The 23,015-nt window shown below is 42.4% G+C and overlaps 1 protein-coding gene across 3 annotated transcripts in view; it reads left to right on the forward strand.

The window, feature by feature from the left end:
- Positions 1-11,953: 11,953 nt before the first annotated feature.
- Positions 11,954-23,015, forward strand: part of NF2 (NF2, moesin-ezrin-radixin like (MERLIN) tumor suppressor) — a 78,878-nt gene continuing 67,816 nt past the window's right edge. For all 3 annotated transcript variants that reach the window (XM_072803162.1, XM_072803161.1, XM_072803165.1), the window contains exon 1: positions 11,954-12,570. In XM_072803162.1, the coding sequence (XP_072659263.1) occupies positions 12,457-12,570 (114 nt within the window). In that variant the 5' untranslated portion in view covers positions 11,954-12,456. The remainder of the gene's footprint in view (positions 12,571-23,015) is intronic.

Consider the following 23,015-nt stretch of genomic DNA (forward strand, 5'->3'; position numbering starts at 1 on the left):
TGTCAAGTCCAAGGAGGTTGTGGGAACCCCAATTTGTAGCCAGTCGGTCAGAAGTACAGATGACAACCAGGACTTAGGATGGTGTCTGAAGGAGTAGTCTCATGGGACTGTGTCCTTAACTGGAGGGTCTGCACTGACTCTAGTTAGTGTCAGAATTGAATTGAATTGTAGGACATCCAGCTGGTGTCCCAGAGAATGTTTAGTATGAAAAAGCCACAAATATAGTGTGAGAAGCATAGGGAGTGTTTCAGTAAAGGAGAAACATAGAAGTGTTTGCCCATTCATGTTTCCTAAATAAGAGATGTTGAAGTCCCAATCCCAGTCCCTCAGAATGTGACCTTATTTGGAAATAAGGTCTTTACAGAAGTAACCAGGTTAAAATGAGGTCATTAGGGTGGGTCCCAATCCAACATGACTGGTGTCCTCATGGACCAGGGAAATCTAGACACAGGGCAGGCAGGCATAGAGGGAAGATGATGTGCAGACATGGGGAGATGCCGTGAACAGACTGGAGTGATGTCACCACCAGCCAGTGAACATCTGGGGACACCAGGAGCTAGAAGAGGCAAAGAGGGAGCCTCCCCTCCAAGTTTCTGGGGGAGGGTGGCCCTACTGATTTCTGGATTTGGACTTCTATCCTCCAGAGCTGAGAGATAATATGTTTCTACTATTCCAAGCCACCTGGTTCATGTTACTTTGTTACAGCAGCTCTAGGAAGCTAATACATACTGTTAGCTTAAGATTCAAAAGCATCTAGAGACACCTGTGTGGCTCAGCAGTTAAGTGTCTGCCTTCAGCTCAGGTGGTGATCCTGGAGTTTTGGGATCGAGTCCCACATTGGGCTCCCTGCATGGAGCCTGCTTCTCTCTCTTCCTGTGTCTCTGTATCTCTCTCTGTCTCTCATGAATAAATAAATAAAATATATATTTTTTTGTTAAAGGTTTTATTTATTAATTCATGAGAGACACACAGAGAGAGAGGCAGAGACATAAGCAGAGAGAGAAGCAGGCTCCTAACTTCAGGAGCCCCATGTGGGACTCAATCCCAGGACCCCAGGATCACACCCTGAGCCCAAGGCAGATGAGTGACTCAACCACTGAGCCACCCAGGCAAAGATTTTATTTATAAATAAAATCTTTATAAAAAAAATATCTACTGCAGTAAAGAACACAGAAACAGCATCAAAATGCTAATTAGGCAAGATTATAAATTTTAGACAGTCATTTTTCAGTACCTGCTATAGACAAAAGCATGCTTGCTACTGGCAAACCATCATGAGCCCAGAGCCAGACACCTGGGTTTAGGATCCAACCTCTATTTCTGCTAGGCTGTGTGGTCTTTGGCCAGTAGGTTAGCTTTAGACACTTCAGTTGTCTTAACTGTCTCATGGACATAATAATCTATTTAACCATGAGAATTCAATGAGAATGCGTAGATATGAAAATGATCACACAGTAAAAGCAATAAATGTGTGCTTTGAGGTTTTGCTATTTGCAATCCCATTTCAAGTGATGATAAAATGGAGGCCCAGAGATGATATAAAAAATTTTGCAAGGTCACACAGCACATTAGACATAGAGGGTGCTCAATCAATATCAATTATTATTTTTAAAAGGGCTCTTAAACACGTCATATCATTTATTATTTAATGCTTGTTTTTACAGATAAGCTAACTGAAGCTCAGAGAAACTAAGTGGCCCAAGGTCACAGAAAAGTAGAAATTCCAACTTAGGTCTTCCTGCCTCTCTAACACTGCAAGGGACATCTTGGGAAAATCCAAAGATCTTCAACTCCAGGCCCAAAGGGAATGGGATGAATACTAGTGATTTCCTAAGCTGTTCTAGGTTCCTTTCCTGCTTTTATTTCATATAGGCATTGTTCCCTGCAGGCTGCCTGCCTTCAGACTCAGTACCTCAGGATGGCCTCTTGGAACACTGGTTCCTGGCTGTGGCCTCAGAAGTCTTGGATCCTTGACCACCTGGACCAGGTGATCTTAATGAATCAAATCACTTCCCTGAGCCCCAGTCTGCAGACAGGCCAGAGTCTCTTAGTTTGCTCGGTATTTTTTTTAATTTAAATAAATTTTTAATTTTTATTTATCTGAGAGGAAGAAATAGCACAAGTGGTTCGAGGGACAGAGGGAAAAGAAGAATCAGACTTCTGCTGAGCAGGGAGCCCAACGTGGGGCTTGATCCCAGGACTCCAGGATCATGACCTGAGCCACCCAGGCACTCAGGTTTCTTCCTTCCTTTCTTTTTCTTTTCTTTTCTTTTCTTTTCTTTTCTTTTCTTTTCTTTTCTTTTCTTTTCTTTTCTTTCTTTTCTTTTCTTTTGTTTCTTTTCTTTTCTTTTCTTTCTTTTCTTTTCTTTCTTTTCTTTTCTTTTCTTTTCTTTTCTTTTCTTTTCTTTCTTTCTCTTTCTTTCTTTCTTTCTTTCTTTCTTTCTTTCTTTCTTTCTTTCTTTCTTTCTTTCTTTCTTTCTTTCTTTCTTTCTTCTTTCTTTCTTTCCTTCTTTTAAAGATTTCATTTATTTAGGGATCCCTGGGTGGCTCAGTGGTTGAGTGCCTGCCTTTGGCCCAGGGCATGATCCTGGAATCCCAGGATTGAGTTCCACATCGGGCTCCCTGCATGGAGCCTGCTTTTCTCTCTGCTTCTCTCTCTCTCTCTGTCTCTCATGAATAAACAAATAAAATAAAAATATATTTAAAAAGATTTTATTTGACAGAAAGAGAGAGAAATAGAGTGCATGAGCAGGGAGAGGAATAAGGGCAGGGAGAGGGGGAGAATCTCAAGCAGACTCCTCACTGAGCAAGGCTCAATCTCATGACCCTGAAATCATGACCTGAGCTGAAATCAAGAGTTGGACATGTAACCAACTGAGCCACCCAGGCACTCCAGTTTGTTTGGTTTTCAGTCTCCATCTCGCTCCAAAAATAATGTGGTGCAGCTTACAAAAATACATCTGGAACATTGGTCCAATAATGAGAAAACTTGAGACATACCTGAATTGGGAAACATTTGACAGATATTTGGCCATTACTCTTTAAAAGAGTCAAGGTCATGAAAAACAAGGAAAGGCTGAGGAACTATTCCAGGTTGCAGGAGAATAAGAGAACCAAATGTTACCAGGAATCCTGGCTAGGGTCTTGGAACAGAAAAAAGTCAGTAGCAGGAAAATGGTGAAATTTGAATATAGTCTGTAGTTAATAATGGTATATCAGTGTTAATTTCTTGATTCTGATCATTGTACTATGATTAAATAACATGTTAACATTAGGGAAACTGAGAGATACATAAATTGCTATTTTTGCAAACTTTTAAGTCCAATATTAGTTTTCAAGAGGTTAAGGAACACTTGGCTGGCTCAGACAGTACAGCATGCGACTCTTGATCTTGAGGTTATAAGTTCGATCCCTAGATTGGGTATAGAGATAAATTTAAAATAAAATTAAAAATATTTTTAAATAATAAAAGTTTAAAAACTAGATACATCCTGGGATACCTGGTAGGCTTGGTCTGTGGAGCACATGACTCTTGATCTCAGGGTTGTGAGTTCAAGTCCCATGTTGGGCATGGAGCCTACTTTAAAAAATTAGATACATGTGGGACACCTGGGTGGCTCAGTGGTTTAGTGTCTACCTTTGGCTCAGGGCGTGATCCCAGAGTCCTGGGATCGAGACCCATATCAGTCTCCCTGCATGGAGCCTACTTCTCCCTCTGCCTATGTCTCTTCCTCTTTCTCTCTGTGTCTCTCATGAATAAATAATTAAATCTTTTAAAAAAATTAAATACATGTAAGCAATACTTTATGTATATAATATATAATATACGTATATATATACATTAACCTAAGAAAAATAACCAAAAAAACCCTTTAGGTCATGGATCTGTAACCGAGTAAAGATACAATAAATAGTGCAACAAATAAACAGTAAGTGGATGAGGAAAAAGTTACTGGAAAGGTAGGAATAAGGGCAGGAAAGATAAGATGAAGCCACAGAATAGGCAAGGCTTAGCACAACCACCAGAGACCTACTGCAAATTTGGCTCTGAGCTTCCTAACAGCAAACTCCAAGAAGGAAACATGATTGGTACATGACTCACAATGTATATAAGAGAGAAAAACAAAATTATATCCATACATAGGATCCTATGCAGCCCCTAATGATTTTATTATAGAATATTTAATAACATGGGAAAATATTCATAACATATAAATAAATAACAATGAGCAAATCAGAAAATGATAGAGACCGTATGAAAGCAGTGAGCCAATGGATTACACAAGTTAAAATTTGTTTCTTGGGCTCTTGAGTGGCTCAGTCAGCTAAGTGCCTGCCTTCAGCTCAGGTCATGATCTCAGTGTCCTGGTATTGAGTCCTACAACAGGGTCCCTGCTCAGCAGGGAGTCTGCTTCTCCCTCTCCCTCTGGCCCTCCACCTGCCCTGCTTGTGAGTGTGCTCTCTCTCTCAAATAAATAAGTAAATAAATAAAATATTTTTAAAAATTGTTTCTTTCTGTGTTTGCCTCCTCTCAGTACCAGCCCAGGACCCCAGAGAGTGCTGTGTCAACCACACACAGAGGGCTATGTGGACACTGGCTGTGTTTTATTGTTTTTTCTTTATTATTGGGGGGAAGGGCAGAGGGAAAGGGAGAGAAAGAATCTGGAGCAGGCATCATGCCCAGCATGGAGCTTGACTCAGGGCTAAATCCCACAACCCTGAGATTAGGGCCCTAGCCAAAATCAAAAGTCAGGTGCTTAACTGACTGAGCCACCCAGGTAATCCAGACTTGGCTGTGTTTTATTTTATTTTTTTTTAAGATTTTATTTATTTATTTATTCATGAGAGACAGAGATAGAGAGAGAGAGAAAGGCAGAGGGAGAAGCAGGCTCCATGCAGGGAGCCCCAGCGGGACTTGATCCGGGGTCTCTAGGATCACACCCTGGGCTGATGGCAGGCACCAAACCACTGAGCCACCAGGGCTGCCCCTTGGCTGTGTTTTAAAAGCAGCTATGTAGCTTATCAAAACATCAGCTTCCTGAGTTGTGGATGTGTACATTTTCTGAAATTATTTTATTTTTAAAAAGATTTTATTTATTTGAGAGAGAGATAGAATGAGCAGGGGGGAGGGGCAGAGGGAGAAGGAGAAGCAGACCCATGGCTGAGCAGGGAGCCTAATCCCAGGACCCTGAGATCGTGACCTGAGCCAAAGGCAGATGCTTAACCAACTGAGCCACCCAGTCAGCTCTGAAATTTTTTTTAAATTTTATTTATTTATTTTTAAAGATTTTATTTATTTATTCATCAGAGAGAGAGAGCGCGCGCACACGCGAGAGAGAGATAAGGAGAGAGGCAGAGACACAGGCAGAGGGAGAAGCAGGCTCCATGCAGGGAGCCCGACACGGGACTCGATCCCGAGTCTCCAGGATCATGCCCTGGACCGGAGGCAGGCGCTAAACCGCTGAGCCACCCAGGAATTCCCCCAGTTATTTTAGTTTTAATCAAGATATTGCAAACAAAATGAATGGGTGGAGTTGTCCCATTCATGCAGTAACAAAGGAGCAACTATCACTCACATGTTAGTTTAGCCAAATATTTTTGGGGTGGTGAGAGGGAGTTTGGGGAAATTAGCCTTTAAGGGATTTAATGGTTTGTACTGGCATATTTTATATAATTAACTGTAACTTAAACCTGCTGTGTGTTGGGATGCCTGGGTGGCTCAGTGGTTGGGGATCTGCCTTCGGCTCAGGGCGTGACCCTTGAGTCCCGGGATCAAGTCCCACATCAGGTTCCCTGCATGGGGCCTGCTTCTCCCTCTACCTGTGTCTCTCTGTCTCTCTCATGAATAAATAAATAAAAATTTTAAAGATTTTATTTATTTATTCATGAGAATACACAGAGAGGAGAGAGAGAGGCAGTGGGAGAAGCAGGTTCCATGCAGGGAGCCTGATGTGGGACTCGACCCAGGGTCTCCAGGATCACGCCCTGGGCCGAAGGCAGGCGCTAAACTGTTGAGCTACAGGGGCTGCCCTAAATAAAATCTTTAAAAACCAAAACAAAACCCTGCTGCGTGTTGCCATGGTTTTCTGATCATTGAAAAGGCCCTTGATCCTGGTTGCAGCTTTGGTTCTAGTTCTAGCTTCCTTGGTTGTGTTGCCACCAAGGAAACTGGGTAGAGGGCATGGGGGGTGGGGAGGGTTCTGATTATTTAAAAATAAAACATCTAATTAAAAATTTTTTTGTTTCTCTCTGCTAGTATCAATTTTCTATTGCTGTGTTTATAAATTACCACACATTTAGTGGTAATTACATTTATTATCTGACTGTGTTCATGGGTCTGGAACCCAGGCGTGGCATGGTATGATCTCTTGCATAGGGTTTCACAAGGCTGCAAATTGTCAGCCATTCTATGGTTCTCCCCTGGAGCTCAGGATCCTCCTCCTAGCTTACTCAGGTTGTTGGCAGAACTTAGCTCCTTGTGGTTGGGGGATGAAGTTCCTGTTTTCTTGCTAGCTATCAGATGGGAACCACTCTCCACAACCAGAGGCCATCCAGATTTCCTCGCTATGAGGCCCTATAAGCAGCTCACAGCATGGATGTTTGCTTTCTTTCAGGTCAGGAGGAGCTCATCTCTCTGACTTCCTTTATTTTTGAACCCTAAATCTCCTTTAAAGAGTTCACCTGAGGGCCCACTGGGTGGCTCAGTTGGTTAAGTGTCTGACTCTTAATTTTGGCTCAAGGTCAATGGGCTGGAGCCTCTCGTCCAGCCTCACATTGGGCTCTATGCTTAGAACACAGTCTGCTTGTGCCTCTCCCTCTACTTCTCTCCCCACTCTGTGCATTCTCTTTCTCAAATAAATAAACAAAATCTTAAAAAGTCTACCTGACACTATATTTTACACCTGAAGCTAATATAACACTGTATGTTTTTTTTTAAAGATTTATTTATTTATTCATTCAGAGAGAGCGAAGAGAGAGGCAGAGACAGGCAGAGGGAGAAGCAGGCTCCATGCAGGAAGCCTGATGTGGGACTCGATCCTGGGTCTCTAGGATCACACCCCAGGCTGCAGGCAGCGCTAAACCGCTGTGCCACCGGGGCTGCCCACACTGTATGTTAACTATACTGGAATTAAAAAAAAAAAGAAGAGGAGTGCCTGGCTGGCTCAGTTCGTTAAGTATCTGCCTTTGGCTCAGGTCATGATCTCTGGGCCTTGGGATCAAGCCCCACATTGGGCTCTTTGCTCAGCAGGGAGCCTGCTTCTCCCAATCCCTCTGCCCTTCCCCTGCTTGGCTGTTTCTCTCTTTCTCTCAAATAAATAAATAAAATCTTAAAATAAAAAAAAAAAAAAAAGAGCTCACCTTATTAGGTCAGTATCCCTCTGGGATAATTTCCTTTTTTGATGAACACAACTGATTGGGGCATTATATCTGCAAAAATCCCCTTTGCCGTATAAAACAACATAATCACAGGAATAATATCCCATCATAACTACTGGTCTTACCTATGGCCAATGGGTAGGATTGCATAAGATCAATGCGGAACATTTTACTTTTTGCCTTTTTTTTCTTTAGATTTTATTTGAGAGTGATTGAGCACAAGCAGGCGGAGGGGCAGGAGAGGGAGAAGCAGACTCCCCGCTGAGCAGGGAGCCTGATGTGGGACTCAATTCCAGAATCCCAAGATCATGACCTGAGCTGAAGGCAGACCTTTAACCGACTGAGCCATGTAGGTGCCCCAATGGGGGACATTTTAGAATTATGCTTACCACACTGCTTATCTGGTTTCTATTTCTTTTTTGTAACACATATGGATGACCTATGAGATAAGGAAAACACAATGAACCTTATTAAAAAAATAAAAGTAAAGCAGTCTCCCATGAGAAATATAAGTGCTAGAGTATAAGAAATATTTCTCTTGTGGGTCTTCATATAAAAGATCCCATGTGTACCTTTGTCAGCAAAATCTCTACTGTAAAGACCGAGTTCCGCAGGGTTCTTATAACATCCTTAGTGCAGGCCACTGGCTTTATGCCAATATACAGTAAAAGTAATTCCAGAAACAACAAAGTCCAGTTTTTGGCAGACAGGTTATAATCTAACATTCACATGAAGCATCTGGTACTAGCTGATTCAATCTTGATGATGAGTTGATTTAATCAGGGGCTTAAGATATGCTTTGGAAGAGTCTTCCCATGAGCCTTCTAAAACCACATGCAAAATTTTGTGCATGTGTATGTGTGTGTATTTCTTTGTGGAGAAAGTCTACTGGTTAAATCAGAGAGTTGATACAGTGCTTTTGACTTAAAAACAAACAAACAAACAAACAAACACAAAAACAGTTAAAGGATCATTGTTCTAGGGGTGCCTGGGTGGCACTGACTCTTGGTTTTGGCTCAGGTTGTAATCTCAGGGTCATGAGGGTGAGCCCTGAGTGTGGCTCTGCACTGAGCTTGGAGACTGCTTGAGATTCTCTTTCCCTCTTCCTCTGCCCCTCCCGCTTGTGCTTTCTCTTTCAAATAAATAAATAAATCTTTAAAAAAAATTGCTCTAGATCAGGATTTCTTTACCTTGTCACCATTGATACTTTGGACTACATAATTCTTTTTTTTTAAAAGATTGTATTTATTTATTTATTCATGAGAAACACAGAAAGAGAGAGAGAGACGCAGAGACACAGGCAGAGGGAGAAGCAGGCTCCATGCAAGGAGCCTGATGTGGGACTCGATCCGGGGTCTCCAGGATCACGCCCTGGGCTGCAGGCGGCGCCAAACCGCTGTGCCACCAGGGCTGCCCTGGACTACATAATTCTTTATTGTGGGAGGTTGTCTTGTGCATTGTGAGATGTTTAACATATCCTCAGCCTTTACCAGGGAGTACAGGAACATTCCCTAGTTATCACACACACACACACACACACACACACACACATACACGAAATCTTTAGACATTGTCAAATGTCTCCTGGAGGAAATGGACCTACCTTTGAGAACCACTGGTCTTCTGGAAGAATGGAGGAACAAAATGTAACTAAGGTGAAATCCAGATAAAAACAGTCCTGGATACAGATTGCATCTCTCCGGGTATGATCTTGGGTAAACACTACCTCCTTTCATCCTTAGCCAGTTTCTTCATGTGTAAACGGGGGATATAATACCTACTAAATAGGGTTTTGATAAAGATCAAAAGAAATAAAGCATGCAAAGCCTTTTGCAGAGTACCTTATGTAGTAAGCACTTAATGTATTATAGATATTAATATTGTTTCCATAAGTGAAACTACTAAGTATTTCCCTGTGTCCTTTATTTCTTCATTCAATTGGTATTTACTAACTGGTGTCTGTATGTCCAGATCTTTCTTTCTTTCTAAATATTTTATTCTTTTATGTAATCTCTAACCCCAACATAGGGCTTGAACTCATGACTCTGAGATCAAGAGTTACCTGTTCCATGGGCTGAGCCAGCCAGGGGTCCCTTAATTATTTAAAAAAAATATATCTATTTTGGGATGCCTTGGTGGCTCAGTGGTTTAGCATCTGCCTTTGGCTAAGGGCATGACCCTGGAGTTCCCGTTGTCGAGTCCCACATCAGGTTCCCTACAGGGAGCCTGCTTCTCCCTCTGCCTATGTCTCTGCCTCTCTCTCCGTGTCTCCCATGAATAAATAAAATCTTTTAAAAAATATGTATTTTTAAGTACAATCTACCCCCCAATGTGGGGCTCGATTTCATGAACCCAAGATCAAAAGTTTCATGCTCTACTGACTGAGCCTGTCAAGCATCCCCAGATCTTTTTTAATGAACTCTGCTTGAATTATTCTCTTATGCCGTAGGTACTATTATTGTCTCTGTTTTTTTGTGAATGGCACTTTTAATGCCAGCATAATATTCCATTACATCTATTTTTATTCCTGGTCCTGGCCTCCCTTCTGAGATCCAGACCCATGTACCTACTTGGGTGTCTCCCTAAAAATGTTTAAATTTGGCATCTTTGGCCAATTAGCCCAGTACCTAGCACCTAGTAATCCTTCCATAAACAGGAGCTATTACTGGTCATCAATGTTATTTCTACCCCTGCTGTCTGATCTACATCCTCTTTCTACTCCTCAGTAGGATCCCAGAATCACTCATTTTGTCAGCAGTCCTGGCCCTGGGTTAAAGCTCTCATTTGTTTTCCCTGTGGGGGGCCCTTAGGAGAATCCACCCTGGTTCTCCCACCTACAGGGAAGAACTGAAGCAATTAAAATGAAGACACTCTCACTCTAAGCCCACATAGCCCTGAACAATCATTTTAGTGGGGAGAATTTGCTAGCAGTGGATAGGGACATAAAGTTCCCCCACAGCAGCTTTGCTGGGTGGGCCAGCAAATGCTGGTGATTCATGGCACCACAGGGGCCTGTGGGGGAAGAGCTAGATTTATGCTATAGTGCAGTTACAGCAGCAGTGTCTGCTGAGTGCTCCAGAACAGTAGTTCATGATTCTTGGGGCCGCAACAGGGAGCAACTTGGCAGCCACAATTAGGGGAGGGCAGCACAATGGTATGGCCAGCAGGCTCTGGGTGGGATAAATCTGGGTTTTAAGTCCCATCTTAGCTTCTCACTATCTAAATAATAGTTAGCAGGTGGCTCTGTGGGCTGAGCCTCTCACTTTTCCCATCTGTAGAGGAGGTGATGCTAATGGTGGTTAACATTTATGGATTGCTTACTGTTCAGTCAAAACAGAGGAAACTGTCTCTTCTCAACCATTAAGAGTTATTTTTTTAAAAAAGATTTTCTTTATGTATTCACGAGACACACACGCACACACACAGAGGGGGGAGACCTATGCAGAGGGAGAAGCAGGCTCCCTGAGGGGATCCTGATGGAGGACTCAATTCCAGGACCCCAGGATCACAGCCTGAACCAAAGGCAGACGCTCAACCACTGAGCCACCCAGGTGTCCCTTATTAAGAGTTACTTAAAAGTAGGATTTATATTTTTAATACAGAAAGCTATATACACCCCCACCTCACAACACACCCACTATAACTTGATGACATTTAAAAAATAAATAAAACACAGCTATGGTTTGAAAGTGGAAATCAGAATACAAAATGAGAAACGCTTTCATTTTTTGGACTGTTCTGTGTGTATGTATAAAAACAGCAATTAAAAAATTTTTTTTATTGGAGTTCAATTTGCCAACATTTAGCATAACACCCAGTGCTCATCCCGCCAAGTGCCCTCCTCAGGGCCCGTCACCCAGTCACCCCAACCCCCCTCCCACCTCCCCTTCCACTACCCCTTGTTCAGTTCCCAGAGTTAGGAGTCTCTCATGAAAAACAGCAATTTCATAGGACTCCACCTAGTATATGCCAGCAGCCACCGTTCTAAAGCTTTCTATGTATTAACGTCCTTAAATTCCTCAACAACCCCACGGGGTAGGTACAATCATCACCCTTCCTTGGTAATAACACACTTTCTCCCGGGGAGAAGCAGAACGATCTGGGGGAGTGCCAGCAAGCTAAGCAGCTTCCACGTGACTTGAAAAGTTTAGAGAAACACAGAGGTCAGCATATGCCATTAAGGGCCGAGGAGGGCTTTCCGCCGGGTGTCCGACACGCGCCCTCTGGGGTACCACACTGCACGCGTACTCAGTCCGAAGGGCAGGCGCCCGCTGACCCACCCGCAGCCGCGTGCCAGCCTCTAGGTGGTTGCCCGTGGAAGGCGCGCCGGGCTCCGCTGCCTCAACCAATCTTGCTAGAGTAGGCGTACTCCCTGCGAACAAAAGCGTTCGGAGTGACTGCCACTCTGGCCACTCAACGCCGAGCCCAGGCCCGCGCCTCCAATCACGGCGGAACTTCCGATTGGTGGAGTCCCTCTGAAGTAGGGTGGACTGGCAGGAAAAGTCCCGCCTCCCTGGGGTTCTCAGCCAATCGCGGTGTCCGGGCGGCAGCCGCCGGGTTCGGTTGCGCTGCGTGTAATGATCTGGGGACCTGAGGGCGGGGCGGGGAGCAGGCCGGGGTCTGTGGGGAGGGGACGCTTCCCGCGGGCGCGCGGAGCGAGGACGGTGACAGCCACGCGCGCACGTGCGCGCTCGGCCGCAGCGCGGCCCCGAGACCTCCGTCGGCCGCTTCGAGGCGCGCGGGGGCTGGGCCGCTGCCGTCTAGGGGCCCAGTCCCGGGGCGTCCCCAGCGTCCCCGGCCCGAGACCCTGAGCGCCGGGCAGAGCCCATCCGCTTGGTCTTGGCTCGTGTTCCGTCCCCGTGGCCGTAAGGGTCCGCCCCCCAACTCCTCTTTACGCTCCCGGGGCAGGGTCCTCACGGCCCATGCTGGCCGCTGGGGGCCCGCGCGGACCAGCCAGCTCCCAGGCGGGCCAGTCGGCTACCATGGTGGCCCTGAGGCCTGTGCGGCTCCTCCAGGGGGGCTAACAGGTCCAGAGCGCAGGCCTCGGGGCGCGAGGGTCCCGGGCCTGAGCCCCGCGCCATGGCCGGGGCCATCGCTTCCCGTATGAGCTTCAGCTCGCTCAAGAGGAAGCAGCCCAAGACGTTCACCGTGCGGATCGTCACCATGGACGCCGAGATGGAGTTCAATTGCGAGGTAACCGACTGGCAACCCCGACGGGCTGTGGCAAGCGGGCGCCGGGCGGAATCCGGCGGGATCCCCGCTCGCCCGGCCCCGCTGTGGGTCGGGCACCAGCTGGGGCGCCCCTGCCGCGGTGACAGTCAAGGTGGAAGCTTGAGGGATCCAGCTCGTATCATCTCTGAGCATAGACGGAGCCAGCCAGAACCAGAAGGAGCCATCTAGGCCCAAATCCTCATGTTAAAGATAATTGCTGCTTTTTTTTTTTTTTTTTTTTTTTTTCTTTTTCTTTTTTTTCTTAGGGCTTTTGGGTTTGGAAGCACTTCATTCAGGTTTTCATTCATTGTTACTGGAAGCGTCCGTGGAAGGCCAAATTCTGGTTTTCAGTGTCAGGCTTAAGTTCCAGCTCTATGGTTTTTTTTTTTTGTTTGTTTGTTTGTTTGTTTGTTTTACTTCATTAGATATTTTTATGTGCCCCAGGTATTAAAAGTTGCGTCTTGTGTTTTGGAAAATCTATACTTACTTCCTTTTTTCCAAAAGCTTCCATTTTCTGGAAGTGAACTATTTCAGATGAGAGTTGATGTCTAATATTTTTCATGCAGTTTACACCATGATGATACCAGTTATCATTTGTTGAATGTGTTGTAAGAGTCAGACATTAATACATTTAATTCTCACAACAACCCAATGAGGTAGGCACCCCAAACTATGTATCTAGTTTGTGGCAAAGTGGGATTTTAAGTCCAGCTTTTAGCCAAAATAGTACTGCTTCTCATGTAATTTAAGTCCTTGCTAGTCCAAAGTGTAGTCTGTGAAACCAGCAGCACTGACAGAAGTGACCTAAGTCAGGGGTTGACAAACTTTTTCTGTAAAGGGCCACGTAGTAAATATTTTCAGCTTTGCAGGCCATAGGATCTCTGTTACAACTACTTAGTCCTTCAGCTCTACTATTATAGCACAAAAACAGCCTGATGATTCACTTCTAGTATGACAGTGTGAGTAGCTTCATTGACCTCCCTTGGAGGACTAGGAAAAATTACTTCAAAAAACTCAACTATTTAAACCTTCTGGAAATGGTCCTAAGGGCAAACATTCATCAAATGAATAAAGGGCTATTTGAGAAAATCTATGAAAATTTGCTAAGGCGAGAGTCTATGGTATTTGAACCAAGGCTACTACCTCCCTCCCCACTTCCAATTCAGCAGAGTAGAGATTCCACTCCAGACTGCTGTAACCCAGAACACAGGGCTCCCTCTTCCCTAGCTCCCTGTCAGACCACTTTTTTCCCAGGAGGAACAGGATTTCAGTGTTTCTTATTCTGCATAAGCTTACTTGTTGCTGAGACTAAGTACCAGATGTGTATAGTTGAAAGATGGGGCTTACTTCTTCTATCCAGCTCCTATTCACAGAATGGGAGCTGTGCCTTGTGCATGGCATGCTGAGACTACTGGGGCCCCGGTTACTCCTGGCCCAGGCCCAGCTTGTGCAATGGTGGTTCCATGCCAGAGAAGGCAAACTGAGAAAACTTCAGGCTTGTGTGTTCCCCCAATCCTTCCTCTTCCGCCAAGGACTCAGAGATTTTACCTGGAGGGAGAAGGCGGCTTTAAAACCTGTAGTTCCTGCTCTCTTCCCAAAGGCAGTTACTTCATTTGCAACAAAATGTGGAGAAGTGTATCCCTAAAGGAACTCTTAAAACAGTGGAGGATTTGATGAAGGGCAATTGGGAGGAGATTATGGATTTTTAAAAAAAATTTTATTTATATATGATAGTCATCACAGAGAGAGAGAGGCAGAGACATAGGCAGAGGGAGAAGCAGGCTCCATGCAGGGAGCCTGACGTGGAATTCGATCCTGGGTCTCCAGGATCGTGCCCTGAGCCAAAGGCAGGCGCTAAACCGCTGCGCCACCCAGGGATCCCGGAGGTTATGGATTTAATGAAGATCCAGCCTAGAAGGTAGGCCAGCTAGTTTGCAGTAGAGAATCAGAGAACTAAAACAGCTGGGAAGAGCCCTTCATGGGATTGAAAAACTTTACCCCCCAAAGAGCCACCCTTGATTGGATTACTTTGTAGAGCAAGTTATGCTCCAGGGCATGGATGAAAATAATAGAAGACTAAAACACAATTAATGGAGTTTAACAGCTGGGTGTGATTAGGGGGATGAGAAAGAGCCCTATTAAAACCACTGACACCCAAGGATGACTGTGGCCATAACTGAATTTGTGCCTCTCTGAAGAAAACATCATAGGCCTTAACACTATGTGAAGGAGATAGATTTCACTAAAACATTCCAGCTCATCACTAAATGAACAAACCAATAACAAGCCCTGGGGCTGGGATGGGGAGAACCAGTACAGTATCTATATTATTTAGATAATGTATTACCTAAAATGTCCAGTTTCCAGCAAAAATTATGAGGCCTGCAAAGAAACAGGGAACTATGAACCATTTAATGGAAAAACACTAGCAATAGAATTGCCTGTGAGAGTGACCAGATGTCAGATTTTGCAGAAAAGATTTCAAATAGGCATTACAAACATGCTCACAGACCTAAAGGAAAACATAATTAAAGAAGGAAAGTATAATGAACATTTTTGCATCAAGTAGAAAAGATCAGTAAAGAGATAAGAATTTTAAAAAAGAACCAAATGAAAATCCTGGAGTTGAAAAATACCATTACTGAAATAAAAATTCACTAGAGGGACTCAAAGTAGATTCAAACTGGCAGAACAAAGAATTAGCCTGCTTAAGATAGAATAATAGAGGGCAGCCCAGGTGGCTCAGCGGTATAGCGCCCAGGGTGTGACCCTGGATACCCGGGATCGAGTCCCTCATCGGGCTCCCAGCATGGAGCCTGTTCTTCCCTCTGCTTGTCTCTGCCTCTCTGTGTGTGTCTCTCATGAATAAGTAAATAAAATATTTTTTAAAAAGATAGAATAATAGAGACTATGCGACCTGAAGAATAGAAAAAGAATGAAGAAAAATGTACAGAGCCTCCAAAAAAATGTAGTAAATCATTAAGTGCACATGTGTGATGGGAATACCAGGAGAGGAAAGAGAAAAAATATTTTTAAAAAATAATGGGTGAAACTTCTTTGAATTTGTTGAAAAACAATAGCTTGGACATTTAGGAAGCTCAGTAAACTCCGAGGAGGATAAATACAAAGAGATCCATGAGTAAAACAATGCTGAAAGTCAAAGACAAGGAGAAAATCTTGAAAAAACAGCAAGAGAAAAGGACTTACCACATACAAGGAAATTCCTTTTTTTTTAGATTTTTATTTGTTTATTCACAAAAGACACACAGAGAGAGAGGCAGAGGGGGAAGCCGACTCCACTCGATCCCTGGACTCCAGGACCACGCCCTGGGCCAAAGGCAGACACTTAACTGCTGAGCCATCCAGGTGTCCCATACAAGGAAATTCCAATAAGATTAACAGCTGTCTTCTCTGCAGAAATCATAGAGGTCAGAGGCTGTGGGATAACATATTCAAAATGCTCAAAGAAAAAATTTGTCAACTAAGAATCCAACATCCAGCAGAGCTGAATATTTCAAAATGGCTATTTCGATTATTAGGGTGAAATAAAGACTTCACCCAGGTAAATGCAAACTGGAGATGTTGCTCAAAGACCTGACTTACAAGAAATACTAAAGGAAATTTTTTTTTTTTTTAAAGATTTTATTTATTCACGAGAGACACACAGAGAGAGGCAGAGACACAGGCAGAGGCAGAAGCAGGCTCCATGCAGGAATCCTGATGTGGGACTTGATCCGGGACTCCAGGATCATGCCCTGAGCCGAAAGCAGATGCTTAACCTCTGAGCCACCCAGGCAGCGCATTAAAGGAAATTCTTGAGGCTGAAAGCAAGTGGCCTCAGACAATGATTCAAATTGACATTAAAAAAAAAAGAGGACTGGGATGCCTGGGTGGCTCAGTGGTTGAGCGTCTGCCTGTGGCTCAGGGCGTGTCCCAGAGTCCTGGGATTGAGTCCCACATCAGGCTCCCTGCATGGAGCCTGCTTCTCCCTTTGCCTGTGTCTCTGCCCCTCTTTCTATGTCTCTCATGAATAAATAAATAAAATCTTTACAAAAAAATAAAAAAAAAAGAGCTTTGGGAAAGGTCATTATATAATTATAAAAAGACAATAGAAATGTATACTTTTCACTTCTTGTAACTGATTTTAAGAGCAATTATATAAAATAATAACTTATATAACATCATTGGGTCTATGACATACAAATGTAATATAAATGTAGTATACTTGCCTAAAACAGCACAAAGGAAGTGGATGGGAGCAAAGCTGTAATGGGCTGAGGAAATGATCACAGATGGTAAAGTAATAACTATAACAATGTATTGTTGGCTTTGTAATTTTAATATGTATATTTTAATAATATAAACATTCATATATAATATTTATATTTATTATAATCAATATATTAAATATATTTATAAGACATATTTATAATATATTATGTATATGTTTATGTTATACATTAAATATATATTAAATATAAATAATATATTTGTTAGGTAGAAAAAAGGTAGAAAGGGAAAAAGGTAGAAAGGGAAAGGAGATATATAGGTGTAATATTTGTATATATCATTGGAATTAAGCTAGTATAAAGCTGAAGCTGATTCTTGATAAGTCAAGATTATTTGGTAAAACCTAGAGCAACCACTGAACACCCCAAAATACTTAAAAAGTATAGTGAAGAAATAATTAAGTAAATGTAAATGCTTCTAGAAAATATTCACTTAATGGAAAAACAAATAGTAAAGGAGGAATGGAGAAATGAAAAAGACATGAAACACATAGAGAACAAAAATGAGAGTTGTACACCAAATAATTATGACTTAAATGAGATGGACAAATTCCTGGAAAGACAGCAACCACCAAAACTGTCTCAAGAAGAAGCAGACAATCTGAATAGACCTATAACCAGTAAAGAGATTAAATTAGTAATAAAAATACTCATGATGAAAGGTCCAGGCTGTCCATAGTAGAGGCCCAAATGGCTTTACTACTGAATTCTACCAAACATTTCAAAAACAATACCAATTCTTTTTTTTTTTTTAATTTTTATTTATTTATGATAGAGAGAGAGAGGCAGAGACATAGGCAGAGGGAGAAGCAGGCTCCATGCACCGGGAGCCTGACGTGGGACTCGATCCCGGGTCTCCAGGATCGCGCCCTGGGCCAAAGGCAGGTGCTAAACCGCTGCGCCACCCAGGGATCCCCAAACAATACCAATTCTTCACATACTCTTCCAAAAGAATAAGAGAGGCGAGAATGCTCCCTAACATTTTATACGGCTAGCATTACCCTGATACCAAAACTCAACAAAGCTATCACAAGAAAACTAGAGACTAAGAATAAGATCTCTTATGAATATGGAAACAAAGCTGGGTGTCTAGCTAGCTCAATTAATAGGTCATGTGACTCTTGATCTCGGGGTTGTGAATACTAGCTTCATGTTGGGTGTAGTCATATAATTATTTGGTGTACAACTCTCATTTTTGTTCTCTATGTGTTTCATAAAAAACACAGAAGCAAAAATTCTTAACAAAAATATTAGCAAACTGAATCCAGCAACATGTATAAAAAAAAAAAGAATTACACATCATAACCAAGTGAGATTTATCCCAGGAATGCAAGGTTGGTTTAACATTGAAAAATCAAAGAATATAATACATCATATCAGTAGAATAAAAAAACAAAAACCACATGATCATCTCAATAGATGCAGAAAAAGCACGCAGAATCCAACAGCATTTCTTGAAAAACAAACAAACCACTGAACAAATAGGAATAGAAGAGAGCTTCTTCAACCTGATAAAGTGTATCTGTGTAGAACTTATAGCTAACTATCATACTTAATCGTGAAAGACAGGATGCTTACCTGCTAAGATCAGGAACAAGACAAAGGTATCTTGCTACTTCTATTTAACATTGTGCTAGAGGTTCTAACCAGGACAGTTAGGCAAGATAATGATATAAAGGGCATTCATATTGGAAAGGAAGAAATAAAAATTTATTCACAGATAACATGACCTTGTATATAGATTCTAAGAAATCCTCCATAAAAACTATTTGAACTAATAAATGAGTTCAGCATGGTGCAGGATACAAGAGCAATATAGAAAAATCACTTGTGGGATGCCTGGGTGGCTCGGTGGTTGAGCATCTGCCTTTGGCCCAGGGCGTGATCCCAGGATCCAGGATTGAGTCCCACATCAGGCTCCTTGCATGGAGCCTGCTTCTCCCTCAGCCTGTGTCTCTGCCTCTCTGTGTCTCTCATGAATAAATAAAATCTTTAAAAAAAGTCACTTGTAATTCTATATATTTGCAATGAACAAATGAAAGTGAAATTAAGAAAATTCTATTTACAGTAGTATCGAAAAACAAAATACTTAGGAACAAATTTAAAAAGTGAAAACTGCTCTGAAAATTACTAAAACATTGATAGAAATTAAAGATCTAAATAAATGGAAAGACCTCCCTTGTTCATAGAAGATAATATTTAATTTTTTTAAGATTTTATTTATTCATGAGAGACAGAGAGAGAGAGAGAGAGAGGCAGAGACATAGGCAGAGGGAGAAGCTGGTCCTGATGGAGGACTCTATTCCAGGACCCCGGGATCACAGCCTGAGCCAAAGGCAGATGCTTAACTGCTGAGCCACCCAGGCATCCCAGATTTAACATTGTTAAGGTGGCAATATTCCCCAAACTGATCTACTCATTCAACACAATCCCTATCAGAATCCCAGTTTATTTCTTTGTAGAAATTGATAAACTGATTCTAAAATTCAATGGGATTGCAAAGGGATCCAAAATAACTAAAACAATCTTGTAAAAGAAGAGGAAGATAGGAAGACTCCTACTTTTTTTATTTTAAAACTTACTACAAAACAAGCATAATCAAGACAGTGTAGAAACAGCATAAAGATAGGCATATAGATGTATGGAATAGAACTGAGAGTCCAGAAATAGATCCATACATCTATGATTAACTGATTTTTGACAAGGGTACAAGACCATTCACTGGAGGAATGAATAGACTTAACAACAGTGCGGAGACAACTGGTGAACTACATGCAGAACAATGAAGTTGAACCTTTATAGCACATACAAAAATTAAAAAGGCATCAAAGACCTAAATGTAAGACCTAAAACTGTAACACTCTTAAATCAGGGATAAATCTTTATGACTTTGGATTAGGATAGTATTCTTAGATATGACAACAAAAGCATGATAGCAAAAGGAAAGGTAGGTAGACTTGATCAAAATTAAAATCTTTTGTGCTTTGAAGGATACCATCAAGAACATGAAAAGAAGGAATATTAGGAAATCATGAATTCATAAGGGTCTTATATCTAAAATAAGAACTCTTATTGCTCAGTAATAAGAAGGCAAATAATTAGAAAATAGGCAAAGTAGAGGTTCCTAATGGGCTCAGTCAGTAGAGCATATTACTCTTTATCTCAGGGTTGTGAGTTCAAGTTCTATGGCCCATGTTGGCCATAGAATTTACTTAAAAAATTGGCAAAGAATCTGAGTAGACATTTCTTCAAGGAAGATATACAAATGGCCAATAAGCCAATAAGCAATAAAAAATGTTTAACATCATTAGTCATCAGGGAAAGGAAAATTAAAAAAAAAAAAAAACACCGTTAACTACCACTGTACCACAATGAGAGCCAACCACTATGATGATTAGAATCAAAAAGGCATAATATAATAATAAATGTTAGCAAGAATATGGGGAAATTAGAACCCTTATACACTGCTGGTGGGAATGTTAAATGGTGCAGCCACCTTGGGAAACAGTTTGGTAGTTCCTCAAATAGTTAAATATAGAGTTACCATATGACCCAGCAATTCTATTACTAGATATGTACTCAGGAGAACTTCATGTATGTCTATAGAGAAACTTGTACACAAATGTCTATAGCAACATTATTCCTAAGATCCAAAAGGTGGAAACAACCCAAACATTCATCAACTGATGAAAGGGTAAACAAAAGTTGGTATATCAATACAATGGAATATTATTTGGCTAGACTAAGAAGGAATGAAACAGTAAGTATATGTTACAACATGGATGAACCTTGAAAACATTATCCTAAGTGTAAGAAGCAGTCACAAAATGACAACCTATTTCATTCATCAGTCAGTGTAGAGTGGGGGATGTGTAGGGAAATACAAAGTAGATTTATGGTTGCTGGGCAGCCCCCGTGGCACAGCGATTTAGCACTGCCTGCAGCCCAGGGCGTGATCCTGGAGACCCTGGATTGAGTCCCACGTCAGGCTCTCTGTATGATGCCTGCTTCTCCCTCTGCCTGTGTCTCTGCCTCTCTCTGTCTCTCTGAATAAATAAATAAAAAATCTTAAAAAAAAAATTATGGTTGCTTAGAGCTCGGAAAAGGGTGCAGAGATGCAGGAGTGATAGCCAAGGGGTACAAGGTTTCTTTTTGAAGTGACGAAAATATTCTAAAATTGACAATGGTGGTGGTTGCATAACTATGAATATGCTAGAAACCATTAAATTGTGCACTTTAAGTGAATTTTAAGGTATGTGAATTATTTCTCAGGCTATATTAAGGAAAATGCAGCCTTTGACAAAATGGGAACAAAAGATATGACTTTGTTCCAGTAGGGCAGCTCCGGTGGCGCAGCGGTTTGGCGCCGCCTGCAGCCTGAGGGTGTGATCCTGGAGACCGGGGATCAAGTCCCATGTCGGGCTCCCTGCATGGGGCCTGCTTTTCCCTCTGCCTGTCTCTGCCTCTCAGTCTCTCTCTATGAATAAAATAAATAAATTAAAAAGAAAAGAAAACTATTTGTGAACATTGAAATCTGAATTTCGGGACGCCTGGGTGGCTCAGCGGTTTGGCCCTGCCTTCGGCCTAGGGTGTGATCCTGGAGTCCCGGGATCGAGTCCCACTTCGGGCTCCCTGCATGGAGCCTGCTTCTCTCTATGTCTCTACCTCTCTCTGTCTCTCTCTCATGAATAAATAAATAAAATCTTAAAAAAAAAACTGAATTTCATGTAATTTTCACAAATGATGAAATATTATTTAAAAATTTACATTTAAAAGTGTAAAAATTACTCTTAGCTCTTAGATTGCACAATAGGTGGCAAATTAGGTTTATATTGTGGGGGATGCCTGGGTGGCTCAGCGGTTAAGTGTCTGCCTTCAGCTCAGGGTGTGATCCTGGAGTCCTGGGATCGAGAGCCACATTGGGCTCCCTGCAGGGAGGCTGCGTCTTCCTCTGCCTGTGTCTCTGCCTCTCTCTCTCTGTGTCTCTCATGAATAAATAAATAAAATCTTAAAAAAAAAAAAAAAGGTTTGTGTTGTGGGTCATAGTTTGCTGACCCCTGATCTAAGCTTCTTCCTTCCCCTCCCTCCCTCCCTCCCTCCCTCCCTCCCTCCCTTCCTTCCTTCCTTCCTTCCTTCCTTCCTTCCTTCCTTCCTTCCTTCCTTCCTTCCGGATTTTATTTATTTGAGAGAGAGAGAGAGAGAACATAAGCAGGGGTAGTGGCAGAGGGAGAGGAAGAGGGAGAAGCAGGGCTCCCTGCTAAGCAGGGAGCCTGATGTGGGACTCTATCCTAGGACCCTGGGGTCATGACCTGAGCCAAAGGCAGACTGTTAACCAACTGAGCCACCCAGGTGCCTCTCTCTATATATTTAAAAGTAATCTCTGCTTCCAATGTGGGGCTTGAACTCATAACTCTGAGATCAAGAGTCACATGCTTTACTGACTAGGTCAGCCAGGTGCCCCCCATCTAAGTTTCTATTTGGTAAAGGTCATGAGACATTGTTAGAGGCTAACTGGTAGGGAAAGGGATTTTGTATGAGATCTCTTCAGCCATAATTTTACCATGAAAATCTCTTTTCTTTAAACAGACCCCAGACACAAAGAGGATGTACAATATTATCGGCTATAGCAGGGTTTCTCAACCTTGGTACTATTGACATTTTGGCTGGATAATTCTTTGTTATGGTGGGGGCTGTCCTGTGCATTGTAGGATGTTTAGAAGCATCACTAGATGCCAGTAGCACCTTCACACCCTCCCAGTTGAGACAACCAAATGTCTTTAGATGTTGTCAAATGTCTCCAGGGGGAAAGCACCCTTCTTTCTCCTCCTCTTCCTGCCACCATATTGAGAACCACTAATCTATATAGAAGATAGAAGTAGTGATATTCAGAGAGGCAGAATGGTATAGAGTCTGTCAAATATACCAGTAAATGACCTACGATCTTGATAAAATGAGAATCCTGGTTTTGTAGTTCTATGGTAGGACTGAGAATTCTGCATTTCTAACACATTCTCAACTCTCAAATGATGCCAATGCTGCTGGTCCAGGGACCACACTTTGGGTAGGAAAGCATTACTAGAAAGTGCCTAGGCATTGAAATAAAATAGACCTGGGCTTGAATTCCAGCGAGACTACTTC

The sequence above is a fragment of the Canis lupus genome, chromosome 27 (genome assembly GCF_048164855.1).
Source record: "Canis lupus baileyi chromosome 27, mCanLup2.hap1, whole genome shotgun sequence".
NCBI classification, from domain to species: Eukaryota; Metazoa; Chordata; class Mammalia; order Carnivora; family Canidae; genus Canis; species Canis lupus.